The 27,754-nt window shown below is 42.2% G+C and overlaps 2 protein-coding genes and 1 non-coding gene across 5 annotated transcripts in view; 1 reads left to right on the forward strand and 2 right to left on the reverse strand.

Annotated features, from left to right (window-relative positions):
- Positions 1–8: 8 nt before the first annotated feature.
- On the reverse strand, positions 9–19,955 carry cstf2 (cleavage stimulation factor, 3' pre-RNA, subunit 2). 3 transcript variants are annotated; one of them, XM_076292219.1, is made up of 14 exons: positions 19,866–19,955; positions 19,264–19,342; positions 18,915–19,084; positions 18,117–18,253; positions 17,505–17,624; positions 17,041–17,163; positions 13,652–13,751; positions 13,113–13,175; positions 8,447–8,597; positions 7,038–7,210; positions 5,842–5,981; positions 5,661–5,741; positions 783–906; positions 9–327 (listed from the first exon to the last, which is right to left on the reverse strand). In XM_076292219.1, the coding sequence occupies exons 1-13, from the start codon at positions 19,942–19,944 to the stop codon at positions 784–786; spliced, it is 1,539 nt and encodes a 512-aa protein (XP_076148334.1). In that variant the 5' UTR covers positions 19,945–19,955; the 3' UTR covers positions 9–327; position 783. The 3 variants fall into 3 exon arrangements, with proteins under 3 accessions (XP_076148334.1, XP_076148335.1, XP_076148333.1); XM_076292220.1 differs by having other exon boundaries at positions 5,887–5,981; positions 18,909–19,084; XM_076292218.1 differs by having other exon boundaries at positions 18,909–19,084.
- An 862-nt stretch (positions 19,956–20,817) lies between these two features.
- On the reverse strand, positions 20,818–20,890 carry trnav-uac (transfer RNA valine (anticodon UAC)). Its single transcript has one exon. It is a non-coding gene; the product is annotated as a tRNA-Val (tRNA).
- Positions 20,891–22,825: 1,935 nt separating this feature from the next.
- Positions 22,826–27,754, forward strand: part of bcorl1 (BCL6 corepressor-like 1) — a 28,521-nt gene continuing 23,592 nt past the window's right edge. Inside the window, exon 1 of the mRNA XM_076292221.1 lies at positions 22,826–23,086. The gene's annotated coding sequence lies outside the window, so the exon portion shown is untranslated. The remainder of the gene's footprint in view (positions 23,087–27,754) is intronic.

The following is a 27,754-nucleotide window of genomic DNA, read 5'->3' on the forward strand; positions in this document are numbered from 1 at the left end:
CAAGACAATGAGGGTGATTTTCTCTTTTTATTGACAAAATGTTTTCCAGATAGCCGAGGTTCCAGTAACAAAACAAAATTTAATTTGCAAACAGCGTGACTTGCGAGTCTGCCCTGGTCCGTTTCAGCCCAGATGTGAACTTGGATGTTCCTTTTCAGACGGAAAACTTAATCTCTTCACACTCCCATCTAAAACCATAAGACTAATATACAAAAAACAAACAACTACAATAGTACGCCGATGAGAATGTTTTTGGAGCCAAATCCCAGGAGGTTCACAGGATGGTTTCCCTGGCCGTTACAAAATGGATTCAATTGCATGACACTCCTGAAATCAAAGAGCAAAAACGCACAGTATATTAGGATCGCTACAATACAACTCCTCAAGCTCATAGCCAGAATATCATGACAACTGTACAAACAGGTTACACAATGCATGCAGACAATGGTAGGGACAATAACTGAGGAGGAGTGTTACGGATTAGCTGATGAGTGATCCTGCAATTTCCCTATTATGATGCAGTCACTCAGCACCACATAACGCAGTGATGCAGTTCAGAACGCGGTGGATCTGGTCTGACTGCTTCCATTTACTTTGTGTACCTCTGTGCTGTGCATTTGCCTGCACTGGTATTGTTCTTGACTTGCCCTTTTCTAAATAAAACGTGAGTGAGAATGTGCATTCACCTCCAGCGCCATGGGCCTTGAGCAAGCTAGGACTTCCATGATGTGTGTGTGTGTGTGTGTGTGTGTGTGTGTGTGTGTGTGTGTGTGTGTGTGTACCTTAGGGTGCTCCAGCAGTCTTCTGAATCTGTTCTTTCAGGATGAGGATGCTTTGCCTCTGCTCTGGCGGCAACATGGCAATCTGTTCTGGGGTCAGCTGCAAAACCTGCATGATCAGGGCGGCCTGGAGAGAACACACACAGACACACACACACAGACACACACACACAAACACACACACACACACAGACACACACACACACACACACACACACTGGGACTGTGAGAGGCTGTTTTAAAATCTTTTGTGAGTGTCATACCTCATTAGCAAGTCATGGTTGTCTACTGTTTTTGAATTCAGCAAAGACCTATTGATAGACATCCAAAGTAAAAATGAAGGCGTGGAACAGTACTCAAACAAGAATTTCAAAACCACAAGGACCCACACAGCAAAAGTACAATAATCAAAAACGCTGTCCGAAAACAACAGTGGTCAGCTATCTAAGTGGATATGCATTATTCAGCCGTTATATGGCGGCGAGAAACCTCACTGAGAGCAAAAAACCACCCTGGCAGCGCAGCGGCTCCAGTGACACGGCAACACACCCATGGTTACAGAAAACAACAAAAGGCATAGAACAGTAAACACGCAACAACAAAATGACAGACCAGAATTAAAGGAGAGGAAGCAGCAAAATAGTTACAAAATAAACTTTAAACTGTAAAGGGAGTCGTCCTGGGGGAGAGTCGTAGCGTTAGCCTAGAAATCTAGACATATCCTAGCGGCAGCAAATGTAATTTGCAGCCAGGGTAGTCTAGCAGTAACCTGACTCCGCCAGATGGATTTGCTCCGCATATCCATCTGGGAACTTTTCATTGAAGAACTTTTGGGAAGGGGCGGACATACTGGTTAGCTGATTGGATAAACCATCTGTCTATCACCACCCTTGTTGGTTATCGACGGGCCAAATCAACCAATTAGATGAACAAAGTATTCTTCTAATGCCGTTTAACATACAATTAAAGTTAGGTAACGTGACAAACGTTAAGATGTTTTAACTTACCATTTATGAACCTAATCAACGACAATTCCCATCAAGTTTTCACGGTAGGCCCTACACTTCTGAAGATAGTATATTCCTCCATTATGAACAGGAATCAGCCGTGGAGGATGTCTGTGTCGTTCATTCCTCCCAGCTGCATGGCTGAGACTCATAGCTTCACAGTTTACCCAGGAATACTTTCTAATTTGAATAAAACTTGCGCGATAGCTATGCTCATCTCTGTGGATGCCGTCATGTTGTTCGTTGCGTCACACCTCAACCCGCCTCAAAGCCAACGCTGATTGGACGTTCGTTTGGTGAACTGCTCCAAATTTTCTTTAACGGAAAGTATCCAGACTGATCTGCGAGTGAAACCCTGAAGCTTGCGAGATCAGGATGGTCTCATGAGGCTAGTCTAGCAGCTCTCCGTTGGAAAAATAAAACTTCTATCAGGCCAATCACATCGTGTATAGAGTGGGCGACGGTTCCGTGTGAATTTCCTGCTACTTGAAAACAAAGAATACTCGAGACTCGAGTTAAGCTTTTTTTAATTGACAAAAGTTTGATCAAGGAAAATGCATGGGACTCATGAGTTGTAGCGCTATCCTATTGTGTGCAGAGGAAATTTGAAAGACAACCGTTTATCCCGCCCCTCGGATTGATCAGTGCTATCGTAGCGTAGCATTAGTGCCGGCATCCCGTACCACAAAATGTAAATGTAAAATGTAAATCAGGTTTATTGGCCAATTATACTTGCATATACAAGGAATCTGTTCTCTGCATTTTACCCATCTGGGGGTAGTGTATAACACACCCACACACACAGTGTACACCCATTCAAACACACACACACACACACAGACATTTACATCGATTGTCTGGCGTTATAATTTATTTGCCTCGTGTGTACTTTGGAGTGGGTAAGACTGTTTTTAGTAGCAGGCTAACACATACTGATGACTTGCGCTAGCCTAGCAACTGCGAACTCTGCAACTAGAAGGACTGGATGAAACGTGTTGAAAACGGTCTCCACTGATAAATATTACACTTGCTAACTTGGAAATGAGGTCCTATGTCCAAAATCCTGAACCATCCCTTTAATCCTCGTGCCCGGGGAGCAGGTGGGGGTTAGATGCCTTGCTCAAGGGCACAGATGGATGTGGGAGAGTGCTTTTAAATCACTCCCCCGACCCACATTTTTCCTACCAGTCAGGGATCGGACCGGTCACCCTTCTGTCACAAGTCAGAGATTCCCTAACCAGTAGGCCACGGATACCTCCAGGTAAGCAGGTAAGGGATAAAAAAAGTGAGAATGCGGTGACGTCAGCGTCCCTACCGTGAAGAGACTCAATGCCCACATGGACCGAGGTTCCAGTCTGGCCTGAGGTCATTTCCCGAACCCACTCCCCATCTCTCCCTAAGTTCCTGTCATCTCCTCACTATCTGGTCAAGTAAAGGCTAAAAATGGAGTGAGCTTTATACGATCACAGAAGCCCTTTCAGACATGCACTGGACTGGACATGATCCAGATGTCACACTGCGAACACAAATGTCCGAATTATTTTACCTAATCTGACACTACCAGCCCCTTAGCACTAAGTGCAGAGTTCACACAGGTGAGCATATGTCTGAACACAAAAGGTTAATAAAACCCAGGTAAACTCATACCTATGATGACATTTCATGCAAAGCTGATGGTGTCCCCCTTAACTGTAGTTTATAAGGTTATAAACTAAGATCATAATCAAATTGACAGACTGCCACTATTTTGCAAAGATGGGTAGTTCCCATGAACAACCATTGTACTGTTCTATATGTGTTATGCACATCCACTATGTGAAGTTAAAAAGCAAACCAAACTAGCTAAGATAACAATCACTGCATTGCGATTTAACCGTAGGCTATGGCCAGATTGTCGCGATAGCCTTTATGTAGACAGGACTTTGGCTACCACTTGGATGAGAATGATAATTTAGGTGCTATGATAAAAAGAAAAGACAGTCAAGGGGGGCATTGTGGCGCAACTGGTTACAGCGCCCGTGCCATATTCGAGTCCATGTGCCCATGGAGACCTGGGTCTGAGTCCGGCCCGGGTCATTTCCCCATTCCACCCCATCTCTCTCCACTATCCTGTCAGATTAAAGAAAAGACTGTCTTAAAAGGGCAACTTTCGATCCCCAGGATCTTCTTATAGCCAGTTCATCTTGGGGCAAGAAAGATGTTGCCCTTTTAAGGGAAAATAAAATACATGTTTTCAGACCTGCCTTGCCTTATTAGCATTATCAATCATCATCAATATTGAACCTATATTGTGCGCCATACCCCGATAATATATTTTGCATTAACTCTGGCTCCTCCCCTCACTTAAACCATCTGGAGTATTTACTCCAGGTATGCAACAAGTCCCACCCGTGCAATGTCATGTTTGAACACTCGAGTCAGTTTGAGATCCAGACATCATTACTCGGGCATTGTCCGGAGGTCACGTCTGAAAACAGCTAGAGGAGGTGCTTTCTTTGAAATTGACAAAACACCTACATTTAAAACCTTTGTTGTGTTAGCTGTATTTCCAAAATGATTCAGAAGGGGAAACTTTCTACAACTTTTACAAGTTTAACTGCACCAGTAGTTTGCGGTTGTATTGATGTCAGGCACCCCCTTTCTCCTTGGTTCTGTACAAATCTTGTCAAGTCACCATTTTGACATTAAAAAATGGTGAGGAGTTTGCATCTATGGGGCAGGGTAGTGCCCACAGAGACCCAGATTCTAACCCGGCCTGAGGTCATTTCCTGAACCCCGTCCCCATATGTCTCCCACTCATTTCCGGCCATCTCTTCATATATACACAGCTGGTATATTGCTGTAGGGCACTGTCAAACCTGACAACTATTTTGAGTAAGTTTGTGTGCACTGTATGGGCACATAATGAATTCCATAATGAAGGTGCCTTGCTCAAGGGCACTTCAGCCGTGCCTACTGGTCGGTTGTTACTGGTTGTAACCCTCCGGTTACAAGTCCGAAGCACTAACCAGTAGGCCACGGCTGCCCCTGATCAATCACCACCCTGTTATGAAGACGTTATCAAACATACACTCCTCTGAAATGTTCGATCAGGTATTCCAGAGGGGTACAGCTATTATCATCCCATCTAGTGCTGAACAGCAAATCATTTGCAAAGTTGATCAAAGCACTAATAGAACTTCTATCTTGTCCAGCCAGATGGTCCCGTTTCTCAACATACTTTGCTGATCGCATCTCTGCTGGTTGGCAGCCATGCCACTCCAGTTCATACAAGGGCACACATTCACCACTGTCAGCCATGACAACTGCTCAAGTCATCACGTTTCACTGGTAACAGTTGGTAACAGCTAAGGCTATTCTCTGCACTAAAACAACAGTCAGGACATTGACTATTTTACAATGTCATTCTCTTCTGATCCACTGAGTTCATCCACCTTATTTAGACCTAATTTTACATCACTGCTGAGGGAGTTTCTAAAAATGACAGAGCCACCAGAATTCAGAAAAGTCCAAAAAAAAAAACTTACATTGTTTTGTAATGGCTATTAAAGGAAACATAAAACCAAAAGGTAACCTGCCAGGGATTTCCTAAAAAGGGTGAATCATGTTTTTCTTTTGGATGAGAAGCCAGACCATACTAGCACATGGCTTTTGAACACAGTTCTGGGTCTGTGAATGGGAAACGGATATTGTGGTTCCAACCGATCCATAAACAATCCTATCCAATCAACACTAGGAAAGGGAGGAGTGTAAACTGATTGGCGGTTGAGCTAAAATATGAACAATCTTTAGGGAATCTGACACCGAATCGAAGACTGCATCCCATAAAGACTTTTAGACGATGAAGAAAGAAAATGTCCACTGTCCTCCATACCTTCTCCTGGTCCTGAGACGAGACCTGGCTTTGGCCAGGACTGAATCCGCCGGACTGAGGAACTCCAGACATACCAGGACCCTAATTGAAACAAGAACACACACACACACAATTTATTTGGCATCTGACATCCTAATGCTGTTAATAGCTCATGAGTCTTTCCAGACCAGCTGTGTTGTACCGGTCTGCTGGTGGGGGGTGCAGTGGCCTGCATAGAGTGAGGCACCTGTCCAGGCATCCCGCTGGACATGGGGACCCTCTGGCCAGCCACGGGGCCCCGCGCGTCCACCGCCCTGGGGTCTCTGCCTCCCGGCATCGGTGCTGAAGGAGAGGAAAGAGAATCCCGTGTTCCATCAATTATCTCTGTAATACTGTAACTACTTCCTGTAATGAGACTACTGAAACAATTAATATAGCAAGATTGCTTCCTGAAATTGAATACAGCGGTGACACAATAAAAAATGGCCTGGAGTGTTAGGTTTTTCATAAAACCTCAAGCACACAACACAACACACTCTCAACAATAACCAGCATATTCAGCCCTGCTTAACTCTGTGTGCTTAAACATCTAATATAATGGCTTACAGCAGGCATGTAACTCTTTGTGCAATATTGTTTAATGAAACACTGATGACGAGTCGTGACAATGCGGGTTTTCTATGTGCTCTGTGTTTATTTAAGAATGATTAATTGCTGCAAACTAGGTTGTTCATGAAAAATGTATTTTCAGGCTGGGATATAAAATAAGACTGTCACTGATAATAACTGTGTCCCTGCTCCAGTGTCTGAAAAACAAAAAAAAACAACGGTACCTTCAAAATCTTATCTCAATATGTTTATGGTTAAGATTAGCTCTTCGCTCACAAACAAGAGTAAGGTTGAGGATGTAGTGTAAACTGACTGGGGCATTGACTGACTGAGAAACTGCAGGCAAAGTATATTACAAAAACATCTGATCAGGATTTCACTTATTTTTTGCTTGGCAAGATTCGGGAACCAATGTCTTGTAATCCTAAAGGAACGGTCAATAAACTCACAACATGTTTCATAATATTTAAGACATGACTTACTCTCATTTCTAAATCTGTTATATGCAATTTGAAGATGTGCTTTAGTATTTGCATATTTGATTTGGCTGGAGAGCATCATGCAAATATAAGAGTCGCAGTATGATTACAATATGTTATTGCTCAATCATGAGGAGTGCCAACATTTCACCACACAGTGTCTCGATTACCCAGTACGTCATCAGTGTCTCATGTGAAGTGACACAGTCAAGCTCAACATTCAGTGCCTCTTTAGATGCACACAAACCACTACTGATCACAACTCTGAACCAGCCTCGATCGCACCTCGCAGCGTGATGGCCTGCGTTACCTCTAGCCTCCATGGGTGGGCCTCTCTGGTCCATCATTGGTCCTCTGGGTTCTACCATCATGCCCCTGGGCTCGTTCATAGGTGGGCCCCTCATGTCGTGCGGTCCACGCATGTCCGGAGGTCCCATGTGCATGGGTGGGCCCTGATGTGGCGGTGGCCCCATGAAGCCACGGCTGGGTCGACACACACAAACGCATCGGTCACATGACCCCCAGAGTCACTGCACACAAGGGACTGGACCTCCAACCTATATTAAACTACGATGTCCAACTCACATTCTGACTGTTCCTTTGTCATTCGGTCTAGTTGGATTACTTATTTTTACATGGGGGTTTATAGAGGATGGTGAAGTACCACTGGTTTTGTTTACGTGTATATGTGGTGTATACTGAGGAACAGTCATATTAAAAAGATGACATAGAATGGAAAATCGTTTTTTTACCTTGGCTTTGTTGATTAAGAAGAGTTCGGTGCATGGCCACAAAGCTACCATGAACAGGAAACACAGTTGTCTCCTATTTCATATGTGCAGTAAATCTCAGACTTCTGACTACTAAAAAAACGGGCTAATCTCAGACAGCAACGCAGATACAGACTGTGACGCAAACCATCCCCCAGATCATCGGCCCATTCCATGTTACGCCATCACTTCAAGTTGGAGATTTGGGAGGAGGTTGCTGGAGTCTATTCTCGACATCGAACGGTCTATGGGCTGCTAAATTAAGCCATTTTATTCTCCAGTCTAATAACAGGATTGTAAATGGGCTTGTAAAATAGCATCTGAGCATGTTTTTGAGAGCTCGAAGTTGCAAACATTCCATGTTAACATCAGAGAACAAGGTGAAGTACTGGATTCATCCATGCTATGTCATCTTTAAGTTTCACATAGATCTCTGTTTCTCAACAGCTGCCTGGCTACTCTAGCTGTTGACTGCAGCAACTGGAGCTGGGTAGCACCGATTGTTTTAGTTTTTTTTCGTACCGACAGTACTCGGTGACTACAAGAAACAGAGATATATGTGATTTAAGTAATCAAGGTGAAATCCAGATATCAAATCTTGACTTTTGATCAGAATGCCACCCCTATAAAATCAGGGGCTTGTAACCATTGATTCTGGCACACAGACACAGATAGACAGACAGGAAAAAAAGAACAAAAAACAAACCTCTCTCTTTCATTCATTGAAATATTCACATAGCTATGCCTCGGAGACTCTGGATGTGATGCGTGTGTGTGATGGTTGCGGAATGTCAAGGTTTTCATTTCCGTGCCAACATGGTCACAGGCGAGAGCATTCACCCAGTCTCAGGTGTTGCTCACGCTCATCAATGCAAACCGAGACACTCTGCGGCCGTCACACACACGCAGCTCATCCAGAGTGGCCCGGGGCGCGTCACGCTACACCTACCTGGGCTCCACCACATCCCCCGTGACATTGAGCAGCGTCCCCCCTCGGGGATCGTTGGGTCCATCACCCAGCAGGCCCCTGGGGGGAACGCCGGTGGGGCCAGGAGGAGGGACACCACCCCGCATGGGTGCCCGAGGGTCGGCCATGGGCACTGCACAGAGAGAGGAGGAAAAGAGGAGAGGAGGCCTTTCATTAGCAGCTCAATGAAAAAACACACCAAACTCCATACATTCCGCCCATGGCGGAAAAGGGCACATACAGGGTTTTCTTCCTGCACAGAGAGTTGCGAAGCAGCCACCTCGATCAAATTCCGTGCCGCCTCTGAACCCCAACATTTTTTTAATACAACCCCAAATCAAAGTTGGGACGTTGTGTATGCAAACAGAATGTGATAATATACATAATATATATAAGTCTCGTAAACCCATATTTAGCAGCAAAAAGAACATAGTCCACAATTTGATATGTTGTCTATTTCATGGAAAATATATGTACATTTTGAATTTGATGCCAGCAACATGTTTCAAAAAAAGTTGGGACGGGTACATGTGTACCACTGTGCTGCTTCACCTCTTCATTTAATAAAATTCCGTAAATGTTTAGGAACTGAGGAGACCAGTTGCTAGAGTTTTGACAATAAATGTTGTCCCATTCCTGCTCGATATAGGATTTCTGTTGCTCAACAGTATGGGGTATTCTTAATCATGTTTTTCATTCCATCATGCACCTAATTTGACAGGTCTGCAGACAGGCCATTTTAGCACCTGGACTCTTCCTCTATGTAGAAATACTGTTTAAATATGTGCAGAATTCATATTCATTCCTGATATATTCAAGGTCTTCCCTGGAAAAGAGATTGTCTGGATGGCAGTATATGTTGTTCAAAACCTGTATACATCATTCAGAATTGATTGTGCCTTCCCAAATGTGCAAGATACCCATGCTGTAAACATTAATGCACCCCCACACCGTCATAGATGCTGGGTTTCAAACTGAGCACTAAAACAAGTTGAATACTTGGATAGGCCCTCTTTAGCCCAGATTAGTCCATGATTTCCAAAAATTTGATTGGTCTAACCAAAGGATCTTTTTCCACTTTACCTCAGTCCATTTTAAACAAGCTCAGGCTCAGATAAGACAGTGGTATTTCTGTTTTATGTCTGAATACAATTTTGGCTGTTACATGATAAAGTTTACAATAGCATTTCTGAACTGAGTATCAAGCTGTGCTCATAGAAAATTGTTATCAAAAGTTTTCCTGAGCCCATACAATGATTTTCTTTACAGAAACAGGTCCAAAAGACCACGGCCATCCAATATTGTTTTTCAGCTCTATCCCTTTTTTTGGCAAAGATTTCTTTGGATTCTCTTAATATTTAAATGATATTATGTACTGTAGATGACAAACTCCCCAAATACTTCACTATTTAATTTTAAGAAGCATTAAAATTGCATTGTTTCGTCATTTGTCTACACAAGTTTACACAGAATTATAAATACCTCCACATCTTTACTTCTAAGAGACTCTGCCTCTCTGGGATTCTCTTTTTCATACCCAATCATGTTGCCAGTTAACCTAATTAGTTGTGAGACATTCCTCCTTTTGTTTTCTTTATCATTACACAACTTTTCCAGCATTTTGTTGCCCCGTCCCAACTTTTTTTGAAACATGTTGCTGGTATCAAATTCAAAATGAACATATATTTTCCATGAAATAGCAAATTTGTCATTTTCAACATTTGATATGTCTGTCTGTGTCCTTTTTTCAGTTAAATATTAATTTACAAAATGTGCAGATTACCACACTCTGTTTTATTTGCATTTTACACAACGTTCAAAACCCTTTCTGATTTAGGAGTTGTACTTGTTTTCACGAAAAACATAATTTCCTAACATGCATTGTGGCTCTACGCCAGTACGGCGATGCAATGCCGCTGTGTCGCAATCAGTGCATCAGCCATTATCAAAATTGCCAAAGAATAGGATTTCCTTCTTTTGACGCTGCAGAATGAGTCCTGTGCCACCCTGCTTTTGCGGCTCTTCAAACAGGTACTGTGAATATTACCACTATTACAACCAAGCAAACCCAACAAGTGGAAGGTGCTGGTGGAGGTGAGAATCTGAGTGCGAATGAGGATCATCATTTTCTCCTAAATAAAACCCTGATGTATCAACTTGATATATGTTGACCACTGCGCTGCGCGTCAGGGTCCGGTTCGCCCTGTCGGGACCTATGTAAGGATAATGTATAGAACGCCGGTAATTATCGGAACATAAGTCCCGACGCGCAGTCCGATAATTACCGGCGTTCTATACATTATCCTGCTTATTACACGGCTACTTGCCAAAACGAAATAATAAACTCCCCACGATATGACTTTAGCCTACATAACCTAGCCTATTTGTTACCGTTCATCGTGGCATTTGCTGAGAAACAAATAGTTCGCAACAACACACGCTGCTGAACTTGAATCAAACATTCTTTAGAACACAGCTGATCAACCGTCTGCTTTGACGTTTGAATGAAGTTCCAGTCCTTGCGTAGTGATATGAAATACATTAATCAGAAGCACAAAACCCGTTGCCATTGACAGCGGTGATTAAATGCTTTGCCGGTGATTTATGTAGATTTAACATAGGCCCGAACGTTGGGAAGGCCCATTCATGTGAATGGAACTTTCTGCAGCACTCTGAAGAGCCGTGTAATAATTCCCGATAATGACCAGCGTTCTATACATTATTCCTTACATGTAGCTTTTTGCATGGACTTACAATGTTTCCTTGTGCCATCATTTGTGGAATGCAGATTTATGAGAATTCCGCCTCAACATTCTCTTCATTGTAAAGGCCGATATAAAACACACACACACATGCTCGCCTGGAGAAGCTTGTTCACCGCTCCACACAAGCATGAAACAACAAAACCGACTGGTAATAACATGAATCCAGTTATTATAGTTTGGGAACACGTTTACACCTATAACTTCAGACATATTAAAGGGGAACCGGTTGACACAAGAGCTGAGTAAAACACAGCAAATCACGGCACAGGACACCACACAGCATGACACAGCACAAAATCATCATTACAGAAGAAAATAGATTAAGGAGACCTAAAAAAAATAAAATGTGAATGTTTGACTAATGCTTACTGTACGTGAATGTTTGACTAAGGCTTACATTAGAAAGCCGTAAGGAAGCCTTTTGCTTATTGACTGAAGCTGACACTTGAATAATGACAGCTCTGAATGTCACATCATACACACAATGCATCCAGGCATTGCCTCATGTGTGTGAAGACAATTGCCACCGGAGCGGAAACAAAAGACCGACAAGACAAATAGTTTCTGTGGCAGCCCGCTCTTTCACCTGCCCGCCAGTATTTCACTGCGGCATCCACGGTCAACCCGTCCTCTGCTGCTCACATAACTGGTTCTCAGGCGGACGACTGATACGGTGTGAGAAAGTATGAGAAATCTACAGGCTTCCTGTTAGCTGGAAATTTGTAAGCGTCAATAAAAGATGACCTGAATCGATTAATCCAAGACACCAGTCTAACCAGTTGTCCATACAAAGGATCTTGGTAGATGATCAAGATAGAATTTTCATGAGAAGTTCCCACACTATTCCCAAGATCATCACAATGGAAATGGACAGGTGCGATAACAATGCTACGAGATTATGGAACTGTCAAAAGTCACCAATCGGACCCATTAATTCATCAACTCCTCAGAAAGATTCTGGCTTTTTGGGGAGAGCTGTGCAGGGGGACACTGCATGTCTGAGAAGAGTGGGTGTCCTGCCTGCGTCTGAGTTTAGTTTTGATTGGCGGTGAGGACGGGGCCCTGCTGTGTCAGTGATACCTTGGGGCCCTGCTGTGTCAGTGATACCTTGGGGCCCTGCTGTGTCAGTGATACCTTGGGGCCGCTCTCCCGCGGCCTGGCTGGCTGCTCCCACAGGAGAGTCCTGAAGGCTTCCTGGGCCAGCATTAAAACAGAGAGACAGAGAGAGAGCAGAGACACAGAGAGCTCAGAGGGTGCATTAGCGCCGTCCGACGAGGGGGGGGGGGGGGGGGGGGGTTGGGGAGGACTGAGAGACCAGGCTAATGGAAAGAGAGAGAGCGAGAGAAAGAGAAAGAGAGAGAGAGAGAGAGAGAGAGAGAGAGAGAGAGAGAGAGCGCATCACGTTGAGGGCAACTGAAGCGCTTGTCAGTCTGAAGGGCAGGGTCATGTGAGGCAGACCAGAAGTGCAGCCATGAAGGGACAATGAGCAAGGGACACTGGGAGAAATGTTGCCCTTCGTGGCAGAGCAGGAGGAAGTAATGACGACTGGGGTGAACAGGGAAGGTGAACACAAAGCACATGCTGCCCTCTAGAGGATTGAAACATGCCAACTACAAACACATGGGAGACTGCAGGAGGGAGGAGAACAGCACAGGAAGACCAGAGATGAAGTACAGGACCATATGAAGCTGTGCACGAGGAAACACATAACACATACAGAGTAACAGGACACATCAACGTGGCTGATGCCTTGTGATCAGTCTGATGTGATCAAGCCCATAACAGGACTCACAGCTCTCGTGTTGTGCGTGGATGACATGTGGTACAAGCTGTGGTGTTATGTGGTGGTGGGACATGTAGAAGAGACGGACACAAATCAGTACCTTGTCCCCTGTCCATTGGCATAGGGCCACCCTGGGGCATACCCATCTGCGGTTGCATCCCTCCTGTGGACACAGAGCACCCCTGGTTATGCTAGTGTACATTTTTGTCTTTGGGTGCTGCAGTAAAATGAGGTGTTCATAAAGAGGCTATAACAAGAAGGTATGTTGCGTGATGTCAGCAAGGTATGTTGCGTGATGTCAGCATATCATTGCATGGATGTACAGCATCCATCTTAGACAATCAATAGTTATTAATGACAGACTGAAGCCCTATTCAGACAGGGCTAGCTTTACATGGGGTTATGTACATTTACCACAGGACATCTGCAATATGTATGGCCTATTCACATGGGATAAGATAAATTACAGATTTACACACTGCTGATACACCCAAAACAGCAGTGTTGTATTTTCACCACACATAATTAAGAGCTGCACGCATCAGACAAACTACACGCTAGAGGCATTACATTACCCCCAAGTAAAACACAATGTGTCCGAGTAGGGCTCAAGTCTGAGCAGCTGTGGGGTGAGTTTACCTGCTGGCCCCACTGGGCCTTGCCCTGGCATGGGTCCTGGCACACCTCCCATCTGGGGAGGCTGCATCATCTGAGGGGCTCCGTTCACGTGCATCCCGGGCTGCAACAGCACACAGAGAGGTAACAGTGACTTAAAGGTATACTATGCAGTTTCAGGTATTTTTGGCGACTCTAGCGCTCCCCCTAAAGTCGTGATATATTTATGTTTTACTTCGCCATTATAAACAGCCTACTTCTCATGGCTTGTTCCCCCTGTACACAATGGGAATACTTTTGCTGTGGAGGCAAAGGACTAACAACAGGTAAAACTATCCAAAGAACTATATCTTCTGACAAGGTAATGTTTCACGATTCTCGCAAGATGTCTTCAGGTCGGTATTTGTTGAAGTTGCATTGCTGGTTCTCTCGGCAGCGACCCACTACAGCTATGCTCTGTGGCAATGCTAGATGTTTACCATCAAATTGGCTTTGTAAAGTTTATATTAAGGTAAAAATCTTGCATAGTGTGCCTTTAAGGAAGTGGCATGCTCCTCCATGCACATTTGCGTATGGTGAAGACGTGCGTGATTGCCGTGCGATCACAATTGTTGGGAAGCACACGACACCCCCCACATGTCGTCTTGATGACGCAAATTCTCGTCACGCACCGTGTGCACGGTACACAGTTACTATACCAGGCCCATTACTCTCCCAAAAGATCACTCATGATCTATGCAATGCATAGATAAAATGAACTTAATAGCGTAAGAGAGAGAACTGTCCACTGATGATCCACATAAAAATGTCATCAAAAGAAATATTTAGGCGACCGTGTTATTGAGCCTAATATTTATGATAAGAATAAGGTGACTCATATTATATGATTCAAATTATTATGGGATGGTTAAATGCCAGTACTAGAGAATAGGAGTGCCTACATTTTAAGTACTACTCAACGTATGGTAGGAGAAGTAGAAGAGAAGGTAGAGGAGGGAAGAGTGGTAGCGTAGTGGTTAAGGAGCTGGGCTAGCATGCAGGAGCCTGAAAGGTTGTGGGTTCAATTCCCGGCTTCCACCGTTGTGCCTTTGAGCAAGGCACTTAACCCCAAGTTGCTCTGGGGACAATGTAGTCTCTTGTAAATAGAACTGACATATGTAAGTCACTTTGGATGAAAAGTGTCTGCTAAATGAACTAGCTGTACCACAAAGCAGTACAAATATGACCTGCACATTCTCTCTACAAAAATAAATCACACTGATCAAATTGGCTCCATCCCCTACTCATGCAACTTTTGTGTAGGTAAATGAGTGTGTGCATGTGTGTTTGCTTTTGTGTATATGTGTGCTTCTCCGTGTTTTCGCTTGTGTGGGTGGGGGTAATGGGGTGTGTGTGTGTTCGCTTGTGAGTGGGTATAATGGTGGGTGTGTGTGTGTGTGTGCATGTATCTTTATGTGTGTGTGTTTGCGTGTGTTAATGAGTACATGTGTGTGTGTGCATTCTACACTTCAAATTCCATGCAGTTTTGAACCTGTCAGCCAAAGATACCTGCGATTACAATGCCTCGTTTTTCCTTCTTCATTTTTGACTAGGTGGCGCTATACATCAAATGAGTGGATATGGGATGGGTTGCCATGGCCCCTGGAGGCCAACATACAAAAACAATTGCCATTCTAGGCCCTACAGTTCCGGAGATTTTCACAGAAAACTGTGTCTAGCCATTACTGAAGGGGAAAAAAAAAAAAATGTAAAAAATAAAAGAATCCTGAAGAAAAAAAAACGGACTAAACCTTTATGACCGCAGCTTCGCTGCGCGGTGGTCATAATAAATGGAAGAGAGGGAAGAGAGGTGATAGCTTCGCTGCGCGGTGGTCATAATAAACGGAAGAGAGGGAAGAGAGAAGTGCTAGGAGAGGAGGTATTCTTGGAAGAGTAGTGTCTTCAAAAGTTTCTTGAAGACAGAGAGGGATGCCCCTGCTCTGGAGGGACTTGGCAGATCATTCCACCATCGGGGGACCACAGATGAAAAAAGCATTGCAGTGGTCAAGGCAAGAGATAACCATGATCTGTACAAGGAGCTGAGTGGCGTATTGGGTTAGGTACGGTCTGATTGTCCTTATATTGAATAGTGCAAAATGGCATGACCAGGCGACAGAGGCAAAATTATCCCACTTCTCATACAATTAATTGCCATTTCTCCAGAGTATCTATATTTTAACCATGTTGTTAACATCAATGCATTACTTGCTGACTAAGTCACAATAAAGCGTTACATTAAAGCGATGGTTCGGAGTAATTTTACCCTAGGGTTCTTTGCACCATGACCCCGAGCCAAACACCCTCCCAGAACCTTTTTTCCCTTGGTCGAGCCCTGGTCGAGTAGCGCCGTCAGAAACGAATGACGTTCTGCAGTCATGATGGAACCAACTTTTATCTCGTAAATTACCCCACTAACAATGCCCTGAATGGTATGAAACTTCTGCAGTAGTACAACTACGACATTTAGTCCAATAACGAGGCATTAGAAAGTTTGTAAGTGCACCAGGAGTTTATTTAAATAAGACTTGCCTGATTATCTGCTACTATACCGCTGCGTCAATGTTTCTTCCGTGATTTGGGAAAAGCCTGTAAAAGTCCTTGCAGGAAGCGATTACATCAACGTTTTTTGGTATATCCAGTTTTAAATATTTTTTTTCCGAAGTGTTTACAACTTAGTAATAACTAATAATTGTTGCAAACTGGACTACGAACAAAATATTAGTGCATTCCTGGATCTACATCCTTATGCATGCTTCCTGCCAGGACTTTTACAGGCTTTTCCCAAATCACGGAAGAAACGTCGATGCAGCGGTATAGTAGCAGATAATCAGGGAAGTCTTATTTAAATAATCTCCTGGTGCACTTACAAACTTTCTAATGCCTCGTTATTGGACTAAAGGTCGTAGTTGTACTACTGCAGAAGTTTCGTACCATTCAGGGCATTAATAGTGGGGTAATTTACGAGATAAAAGTTGGTTCCATCAAGACTGCAGAACGTCATTAGTTTTTGATAGCGCTACTCGACCAGGGTTCGACCAAGGGAATAAAGGTTCTGGGAGGGTGTTTGGCTCGGGGTCATGGTGCAAAGGACCCTAGGGTGAAATTACTCCGAACCATCGCTTTAAGTGAAGTGACCATTTGGAAGAGATGAAAATTGGATGTACAAAATGCCTTATCAGTGACAGCAGTCATTATTCCTTGTCTGTGCTCATCAAGAAATATAGGAACTCAGAATGCTACCAATACCATTTATTGGACCTTTCTGCAGCATTCTGAGGAGGAATATCATAGCAACTATAATCACAGGGTATCAATGTGCACTAAAGCAAAGCTAAGAAGGTTGTATTGGAGTGGAGTGGGGGGGGGGGACTCACCATGGGCTGAGGCTGGGAAACGGGGACGTTGGGCAGGGGTAACGGTTGGCTGGTGGCAGGGGCCGCCACAGCCTGACTGCTGGGAATCAGGGGCTGTACTGGGGCCTGGCGATGCAGCATTTTCTGCCCAGTGGAGAGAGCAAATGGGTTAATGAACTATCAGCGTTTACTGGAGCATTCAGACTTGAAATACGGTCATATCCTCTATAGAGATGCGATATTAAAAAACTTACTTGATTCAAAAAATTAGGACTAAATTAGTGTGGTCAAATTCAGATATTTTGTGAACATGTGCGCGCGCACACACACACACACACTTGAATTTCCCCTGGGGATCAATAAAGTATCTATCTATCTATCTATCTATCTATCTACACACACACAGAGTCATAATCACACTTCCACGTATAAGAGTTCTGAGCTTATTGACACACTTGCATCCAAATAAACATAGATCATCATACCAAAGCAATCTCTGGGTCAACAATCCTCATGACCACCTGAGCCTGGAGCAAGGCATAGGCCAGCTGAGGGTTCTGCAGCAGCATGTTCCGGGCTTCCTGTGGGCTGTTCTGCACGCACAGCTACACCGGCCACAGGTGAAAAAAGAAAACAATCAGAACAATTTCTTCGCAATTGCCCTAACACAAGGAATGCAATGGCCAAGCTGTGAACCAACACCACAAACAGGGTCAGATAACGCATGCCAGGCCTGAAGACAGAAATGCTAAACTCTTAAGCTAAAGCTATTTGGCTCCAAAAACATACAGTATTATGGGCTAGCCTAGAGGACAAAAATCAGGACATTTGCACAACATGCTATTTTCTGACACAGGGAAAGAAGAAACTGTGGTAAATGGTGCTATGCTCTACAAGGAAGTAGTAATGAGTGTTTCACTACACTGGAATATGACAGGTCTTTTCTGCGCAATATAACCATGGCATGTATGATATGCGTCCTATGGCATGATTCAACAAATGTTCGAATTATACCTATCTGTGTAAAAACGTGTCAGCATATTTTGTTTGTATTCTTGCAATAGAGAGGTGAGGGCCTCTCTCCCTCCTCCACACACCTTCATCTGTTTCATCAGCTCGAACATCTGCTCCGGGGGCAGGCTGGCCACTGCACGACTGATGGACTCCGGGGCCTCCTCTGTGCTGCAGCCGTCACCGTACGGGGACTCGATGATGGGAGCGCCAGTTCCCAAACCTGCGGGGGACGACAGCCATGGACTGAACCTCAAAGGCACATGCTGTAGTGACTTGATACTCTAAAACCCTAACGTTAGGGTTGCTACTTCAGACACTTGACAACTTAATAACTATTTCAGAATAATTAACTGAATTGAATTGATAACTTAATACAAAATCAACAAACACAAAGTATTTAGCCTTTTAAAACAAACTATGGCAAATAAAGATGCAAACCCTTGGTTGTTCAGAGTCTCAGAACTTTTTACAATACTTTTATAATACTTGTAAAATTCTCCTTACTGTCCGGAATTGACTAGCTACTAAGACAACATCCAAGCATCCAGGACAAGGAATTGTCAATCATTTCTCATTACCAAAGGGCTTTGTTTGAAGGAGCTTAAAGGGAGAGACCAGAGCTGTAAGTGATTGGTTATTGAGGGTCGTAACAGCCAAGATCACAGTCCATAGGGCTAAACACAAAAAACAATACCAACATCCAAGACACCTTACAGTATCTACACTTGTTTTAAGGCATTTGTTATGTCAATATTTCAACTGGAAGCTACATAAAAAACTGTATTGTTGGTGACAATGAGTATTGAAACCAAGCAAATAGCAGTGGTAGGCAAAAAAAAAGTTGATTGAAATGACAAACACACATACAAACTCACTCATACTTTTAAGCTCTTCTTTGTTCTTTTCACTGGCAGCATTATCGACTCGCAGGGCTCTACCACTGAATTCTCTCCCATTCAGGTTCCGCATGGCACTGAGAGCAGTCTCTTGGTCCTGATACTCACAGAAGCCATATCCCTTCGGCTTGCCAGTCTCTCTGTCGTACACTAACCTACCAACATAAAAACAAACTTTATGTGCAGGTCTGAAATTTGACTTTGCAATGTAGGACTGAATTGCTGCAACCAAAGAACCGTGACGTGAAAGAGTGTCTGCTCAGTCCTATCAAGATTGTCTTGCATACTGAGTCTAACTGTAATTTTCACACCAACAGCAGCATCTGATCCTTACCTGAAGCTCACCACCAGTCCCACTTCTGAGAAGATATCTTTCAGTTGCTCTTCTGTGGCCTCATAAGGTATGTTTCCCACTAACAAATCGCAAACGGATTAGGAAGTCATGATATGAGCAGCTTTGATGAGACATTTCTGAGTTGAAACACCTGACCTATGCCATGACTAACTGTTAAGAAAGAATGATTTTTCTAGAAGCTAGTGATTATAATCTCACCTAGATTAACTGTAACCATCTAACTGTTTACTGTGCGACTAACGCTTCGTAACTTTAGCATCACACTCTTCCTGATTAGACGAGTCATCTTAAGCGCTAACGTAAACATTTATATTGATAACGTTGCTATTGCCAACAAATTACAATTTAGTACAGAATGCTGCTAGTTAGCGCATTTAATATACAGCCAACTTTGACTATAAGTAGCATAATACTCAAGTCGAGTAAATTAGTGTACCTAGCTAGATGACATTATTAGCGTCCTAGCTAGCTAGCAAGACTCTCTAACAAGAGCATAACGCTATCTATTTTCCAAATAATAACTTCCAAATAATAACCTGGGGTAACGATACCAAATGCGTTCGCATTACAACATTACATACCAAAAACTGAACGCAAAGAACGGTCTACAGCTGGATCTCTCGCTGCAGCGGCTGCAGCGGCAGCGGCTAAATTCGCCATGTTGAACAGAAGTAACTTGTCGTTTGACACGGAAACACTACTTGTTTGAGTGTAACAACATCCGGAGATTCTAATATGAGTAAATTAAAGGTTCAGAAGACGACGAATTTCTGCCCAGCAGCTGCACCAAAACCCGTTTATCGGGTCATTGGGCGATTGGTCAATGTTGGAACAAATTACAAGTTAACCTAAAAAACATGAAACCCAGCTCATTTCAAATATGTTCATAATCGTAGTGTTGGCTAACTTTTCAAATCATGTAGCTTTGGATAAAAGCGTCTGCTCACTTCTAACTTTAACATTGGTTTTGGAGAATGGTAGACTAGGCCTAATGAATTCATGCGTCTATGCAGGGGGGGAAATAAATTCTGAGCACATTTGTTTGATCAAGGCCATTTCACAAGGGAATTCAAGGCTTCAAGAAGAACACTAGTCTGGAGTGCACTCCCCAGAAGTCCCCACCAACATCACTATGAACAAATAAAACTTGATATAGAAAATATTTCAATGAGACAGCAGATGGCGCCCCATTACTACGGGATATCGAACAACCGGCTATTCTCTGCGCAATGTTGAGTGTTGAAGTCGGATTGTATCTTTGAAATCGCTGACTGTCGCTACCTTACATTGTTTCTATAGATGGAACAGGGGAAGTATATGAGACAAATATGTTGTAGGTCTACATTAAAATAATTGTTATTGCGTCCCATGGGTAGCCATACCTATAGGCTACCGATATCAAGGCTCATAGCGAATTGTAGACAAACACATATTCTGGCAACATACTCCACTAATGTCCCCTCTCTGATTGCCCTGTGGACTGGGTTGAGAAAATCACTAAAGTTTTGACAAGAAAGGAAGAAGAAAAACAGTTGGTTCCACTGGGGCTCGAACCCAGGACCTTCTGCGTGTAAAGCAGACGTGATAACCGCTACACTATGGAACCTTGCGATCATTATATGGAAGAATAACAGTATATAAACATTTAGTGGTATTGCGACTCTTCTAATTTATAAATATGTTTATTTTGGTTAGTTAGTGCCATGTCTCGGACATAAAGTAATCAACAAATAGAGAGTGAGGTCAAAGGTGATTTCTTCGCCTGCCATGCAAAATCTTCGACAGCTGCGTAAACAACCGTTAGCCTCTTCAGATTAACGTTGTCAAATGATGTTGTGCAGTTAACCCAACTGTTTTTGTCAAGGCAGACTAGGCTATATAACGATATAGATTCTCGTATTCCCAGCACGCGCTTTGCACAATATTTGCATATTATGGTAGAGTATGTAACATGTCAAGGGTTCTATAGCCTACGACAAATGCAATCATATTAACCATATCGACAGGCTACACCACAGTGGCTGTAGCTAGGAATGAAACATTGTGTGCAGCCTATGCGTGGCATGGAATGTTGACATAACATACAATGTACCGGAGAGATGTGGCACATTCTGATGAGAACAATAAATGTAGTCAAATGTAACACACAACTGCATCGTACATTTTCACGCTGTTTTTTTTAACGCTGTTGTATAGCAAGCGGTAGTCGACAAGTACCTGAATGAAATTAACTATGTGAATTTCTGAAAAGCTTACTGGGTACATGTTGGGAAGTCAACAGCGCTAGTCTCAAATCAGCGGACTACAGATCGTGGTGTGCACGTGCTGATAACGGTGCACATTTACAAGAATTGCCAAGTGAATAGTGGAGAAATAGGCCTAGGCTCACTTTAGCCTTGTTTCTTCGGCCTTATGGGCTATGGTTTCTTGGTGCAATAAATGAACATCGGCTATTACAAACATGTAGTACTATTCAAACTATCTGAAGGTAGGCCTATGTCATGTCAGCCAATCTCTTATAGTTTAAATTGAATGATATGCTATCAGGGGAAGGCTGGAGGCACTCAGATCAGTTATTTTCTCATCCATACAGTCCTGTCTGAGTTTAGGAAGAGATGCTCTTTAGATTGTCAAAGAAGCTCACTAAACTATCCTTTGCATGTGGTGTCATAGCATCTATCAAAATAGATAAGGTAGACTTATTCCTAAATTGTAGATCGTTTGTAGGCTAAAGAGGGATGGCGTAGCCTATAGGGGACCTTCACACCTATGCATTCACGTGAATAGGCCTTCATAGGTTGTACAGCTTTCCATTTTTAATTTGGCACAAAACAATGGCATCCCTAAAACAAAAGAGGAAGTGGTAAAACAAAGAGACTTTGAGGCACACTCGCATTACAAAGACTGACGGTTACTAGAGCCAAAATAGACACAAATCGATCATGTTACATGATCTGGCAGACTGTATCTGTAGCCTAGTTCATAGGGCAAGAGTTGCAGCCTGACGACAGGCAGACTTGTAGGCCTACGTGCCAAGCAGGGGACACAATCGAGAATGCACTGAAAGCTTAGACATGCGCGCATTCATTCTTGTGCACTGCTCTCCAAGTTTGCAACACTGTTTTGCAGCCCAATTGTTTCAATAATGGGGATTTTTGTTGCTGTTGTTATGGAAATAAAAAAAGTGAAATGATGATAGTAATCGTTTTCCATTTAAGTTTGGCAGAAAACAATCTCTACCAAGTTTATGATGAACATTGAATGTTAATATGTTCTGTTATTAACAGTAGGCCTAACGTTTTTATTTGTTCCTCTATCTGTTTTGTTCTTAGGCCTAGATTATGGACAGTGCTGATAATTTAGGCTAAGATGCTGGACGCTTAAAAAGACTGGTCTAATGCCTCGTCCATATAGACATGTAATTGCCACAGACTTTCGACATTTATAGTTTTTAATTACTTTAGTCGTTCTGATGGGTTTTGTGCTATTTTAAATACATTAACAATTTATCCTACCGAAGCCTGCATGTGTCCGGACGGCCTCAACCTGCATTTATTCACCTGTAGCGGGGAGTTAGCCGGCTTTAGGACCCAGGGTCCGCGATTTTCCTCTCCAGCTGCTGCGGTCTGAAAACTGGCGAAGAGGGAAGATCGAGAGGAGAAACCCAAATTTCACACCGGATTAAATACACTTGAAAACCACACTCTTGCCTGTGCCGAAAGTCACAACTTCGAATTCCCCATCTTGTATTGGTGATTCAAGCTCACTTGGAAATCCAAAGGGAATCCATTTGGGGCGTAAGGTAAGGCGGCGCAATACCATGCGATTACTAATAACAAAGGCGCTACTGGCGAGCGAGGGGGCATTAAAGGGGGCATTGCACAACGCCATGGAGGGCGACTGTCAACTCTCTAAACTTTATACTTTCATACGAGTGTCCTAAACTTCACGCACTGTTACAGAAATATGGCTTGATAGGTTTAGACGCATTGAAAGGGGGGTTACACAATATCCAACAACTATTGGGGGCAGTTCTACTCAAATTTCAGGGTTCCCTAAACGTGTGTCGGAGGTGAACTATATTATTGAGAATTTTAAGACCCAGACGAGAGAAGTAAATACAGCACTGACTGGGAATGAGCTGACTGTGCTTGTTGACTACCGCATGTGACCGCTGATTATTTTCAACGCGTCTGCATCAGACATCGTTGCATCCCACATTCAACCTGTCATCTATAGGTAGGGTAGGCTACTGGAGAGAAGAATAACGGCGAGGGTTTGGGTGGCTGATCCGCTAGGCTGGGGTAAAATACTACGTAGTCTAATTTGCCATTTCCTCTGAAATTTAGGCTGGCGAAGAGTTTTTTTCGGACAATTAATAGTTGTCTTAGTGCGTAAATGCAATTCTAACATTGGGTTGGACCAACAGGATTGTGTTGCCTAGATGTGGCTTTCTGGTCGCTTTAGTTTATGTGATACATTTGGTCGTTCTAGGCTGAAACACAGATAAGGCCTTGGACCATATTATATAGTGTGCTGTACAACTCGGGCTTAGGCGCTGGACTTTGTAATGTTCTTATGTATCAGGTTCATAAGACTAGGCTATATTAAAAATAGTTTGCTTCAGTCTGCATAACTGAAGTAGCGCCAGCTACTGACTTAAACAAAACGTTCGACAAGTAGCGGGGAGTAGGCTATCCTCGATAATTGGGGAAGCTTCGCGTAGTCGGTCACTGCCGGGATCGCATGCCTCGGTACCGAGGTGAAGTTAGTTTGATATTTGATATTCGGATATTCGACAGATATTCAAAAAAAAAATTATGCGGCCGGTTTCACCCCGTGTTTGCAGACAATGTGAAAACAGATGACCTGTCTACTTGCTCCCAGCCGACCTTAGGGACCGTCTAAAAAGTACCTTCTGAATTACCTTCATAATCTTTTTTGTCAATAGCTTTGACATCATGTGACCTAGTGACTCCAAACTAATTCAAAATAGTTATCCTATATGGGACTCATCAGACACACCTCTTTTTATAGTCACTGTATGCACACTGTATTTTATATGAATATTTTGTAAAAAAAATACATTATATCCTATATGAATGGTCCTCTTTTTTGAATACCTCCCAAGTCATGTGACCTAGTGACTCCAAACCAATGGAGAATAGTTATCCTATATGGGACTCATCGGGCACACCTCTTTTTATGATCACTGTATGCACACTGTATTTTTTATGAATATTTTAAAGAAAATACATTATTTCATATAAGAAACAGTCTCCTTTTTTTCAATACCTACCAAGCCATGTGACCTAGTGACTCCAAACCAATGCAGAATAGTTATCCTATATGGAACTCATCAGATACACCTCTTTTTATGGTCACTGTATGCACACTGTATTTTATATGAATATTTTGTAAAAAAAAATACATTATTTCCTATATGAATGGTCCTCTTTTTTCAATACCTCCCAAGTCATGTGACCTAGTGACTCCAAACCAATGCAGAATAGTTATCCTATATGGGACTCATCGGGCACACCTCTTTTTATAGTCACTGTATGCACACTGTATTTTATATGAATATTTTGTAAAAAAATACATTATTTCCTATATGAATGGTCCTCTTTTTTCAATACCTCCCAAGTCATGTGACCTAGTGACTCCAAACCAATGCAGAATAGTTATCCTATATGGGACTCATCGGGCACACCTCTTTTTATAGTCACTGTATGCACACTGTATTTTATATGAATATTTTGTAAAAAAATACATTATTTCCTATATGAATGGTCCTCTTTTTTCAATACCTCCCAAGTCATGTGACCTAGTGACTCCAAACCAATGCAGAATAGTTATCCTATATGGGACTCATCGGGCACACCTCTTTTTATGGTCACTGTATGCACACTGTATTTTACATTAATATTTTAAAGAAAATACATTATTTCATATAAGAAACAGTCTCCTTTTTTTCAATACCTACCAAGCCATGTGACCTATTGACTCCAAACCAATGCAGAATAGTTATCCTATATGGGACTCATCGGGCACACCTCTTTTTATAGTCACTGTATGCACACTGTATTTTATATGAATATTTTGTAAAAAAATACATTATTTCCTATATGAATGGTCCTCTTTTTTCAATATCTCCCAAGTCTTGTGACCTAGTGACTCCAAACCAATGCAGAATAGTTATCCTATATGGGACTCATCGGGCACACCTCTTTTCATGGTCACTGTATGCACACTGTATTTTATATGAATATTTTGTAAAAAAATACATAATTTCCTATATGAATGGTCCTCTTTTTTCAATATCTCCCAAGTCTTGTGACCTAGTGACTCCAAACCAATGCAGAATAGTTATCCTATATGGGACTCATCGGGCACACCTCTTTTCATGGTCACTGTATGCACACTGTATTTTATATGAATATTTTGTAAAAAAATACATTATTTCCTATATGAATGGTCCTCTTTTTTCAATATCTCCCAAGTCTTGTGACCTAGTGACTCCAAACCAATGCAGAATAGTTATCCTATATGGGACTCATCGGGCACACCTCTTTTCATGGTCACTGTATGCACACTGTATTTTATATGAATATTTTGTAAAAAAATACATTATTTCCTATATGAATGGTCCTCTTTTTTCAATACCTCCCAAGTCATGTGACCTAGTGACTCCAAACCAATGCAGAATAGTTATCCTATATGGGACTCATCGGGCACACCTCTTTTCATGGTCACTGTATGCACACTGTATTTTATATGAATATTTTGTAAAAAAATACATAATTTCCTATATGAATGGTCCTCTTTTTTCAATATCTCCCAAGTCTTGTGACCTAGTGACTCCAAACCAATGCAGAATAGTTATCCTATATGGGACTCATCGGGCACACCTCTTTTTATAGTCACTGTATGCACACTGTATTTTATATGAATATTTTGTAAAAAAATACATTATTTCCTATATGAATGGTCCTCTTTTTTCAATACCTCCCAAGTCATGTGACCTAGTGACTCCAAACCAATGCAGAATAGTTATCCTATATGGGACTCATCGGGCACACCTCTTTTCATGGTCACTGTATGCACACTGTATTTTATATGAATATTTTGTAAAAAAATACATTATTTCCTATATGAATGGTCCTCTTTTTTCAATACCTCCCAAGTCATGTGACCTAGTGACTCCAAACCAATGCAGAATAGTTATCCTATATGGGACTCATCGGGCACACCTCTTTTTATAGTCACTGTATGCACACTGTATTTTATATGAATATTTTAAAGAAAATACATTATTTACCAAAAGAAACTGTCTTTTTTTCAATACCTCCCAAGCCATGCGACCTAGTGACTCCAAACCAATGCAGAATAGTTATCCTATATGGGACTCATCGGGCACACCTCTTTTTATGGTCACTGTATGCACACTGTATTTTACATTAATATTTTAAAGAAAATACATTATTTCATATAAGAAACAGTCTCCTTTTTTTCAATACCTACCAAGCCATGTGACCTATTGACTCCAAACCAATGCAGAATAGTTATCCTATATGGATCTCATCAGATACACCTCTTTTTATGGTCACTGTATGAACACTGTATTTTATATGAATATTTTGTAAAAAAAAATACTCATATCATATTTATTTCCTATGGAAAACAGCGTTTTGCTCAATAGCTGCCATATAAGGGGTCCTAGACAACACAGATCAATCCAGAACTGTTCTGCTATGGGGTACTTATCAGACACACCTAAATATGAAAAATGATTTGGCATCTACTATTATATGGAAGGTATTGAGAAAACACAGTTTCCATAGGAAATAAATGGGTACTATAAAATAGTATGTGCAAAAATTATATTAATTTGAGGTTTGTCTGATTAGTCCCATAAAGGATATTCTGCATTGGTTTGGTGTCCCTACGTCACTTCCCTTGGGGGGGGGGGGGGGGTATTGAAAAAGGAGACCATTCCTTATAGGAAACGATGTATTTTCTTTAAAATATTAATATAAAATAGAGTGTGCTTTCAATGGTTATAGGAAGAGGTGTGTCTGATGAGTCCCATATAGGGTAACTATTCTGCATTGGTTTGGAGTCACTAGGTCACATGGCTTGGGAGGTATTGAAAAAAGGAGACCATTCCTTATGGGAAATAATGTATTTTCTTTAAAATATTCATATAAAATACAGTGTGCATACAGTGATCATAAAAAGAGGTGTGCCCGATAAGTCCCATATAGGATAACTATTCTGCATTGGTTTGGAGTCACTAGGTCACATGACTTGGGAGGTATTGAAAAAAGACAGTTTCTTTTGGTAAATAATGTATTTTCTTTAAAATATTCATATAAAATACAGTGTGCATACAGTGACTATAAAAAGAGGTGTGTCTGATGAGTCCCATATAGGATAAATATTCTGCATTGGTTTGGAGTAACTAGGT

Source organism: Alosa pseudoharengus, unplaced genomic scaffold (genome assembly GCF_046254945.1).
Source record: "Alosa pseudoharengus isolate Yale_2024_CS ecotype anadromous, Long Island Sound unplaced genomic scaffold, YU_APseudo_1.1 YU_APseudo_1.1_scf_19, whole genome shotgun sequence".
Lineage (NCBI taxonomy): Eukaryota > Metazoa > Chordata > Actinopteri > Clupeiformes > Clupeidae > Alosa > Alosa pseudoharengus.

Bases quoted from the DNA above. Each gene is read 5' to 3' on its own strand.
- cstf2 (XM_076292218.1), bottom strand. From the start codon at position 19,944: ATGGCGAATTTAGCCGCTGCCGCTGCAGCCGCTGCAGCGAGAGATCCA. The intron at 19,085-19,263 runs GTAAGGATCAGA...TTATGTTGGTAG, and splicing joins GGACTGGTGGTGAGCTTCAG to GTTAGTGTACGACAGAGAGA. The intron at 7,211-8,446 runs GTAGGTGTAGCG...GTGTCGACCCAG, and splicing joins GGGGATGTGGTGGAGCCCAG to CCGTGGCTTCATGGGGCCAC.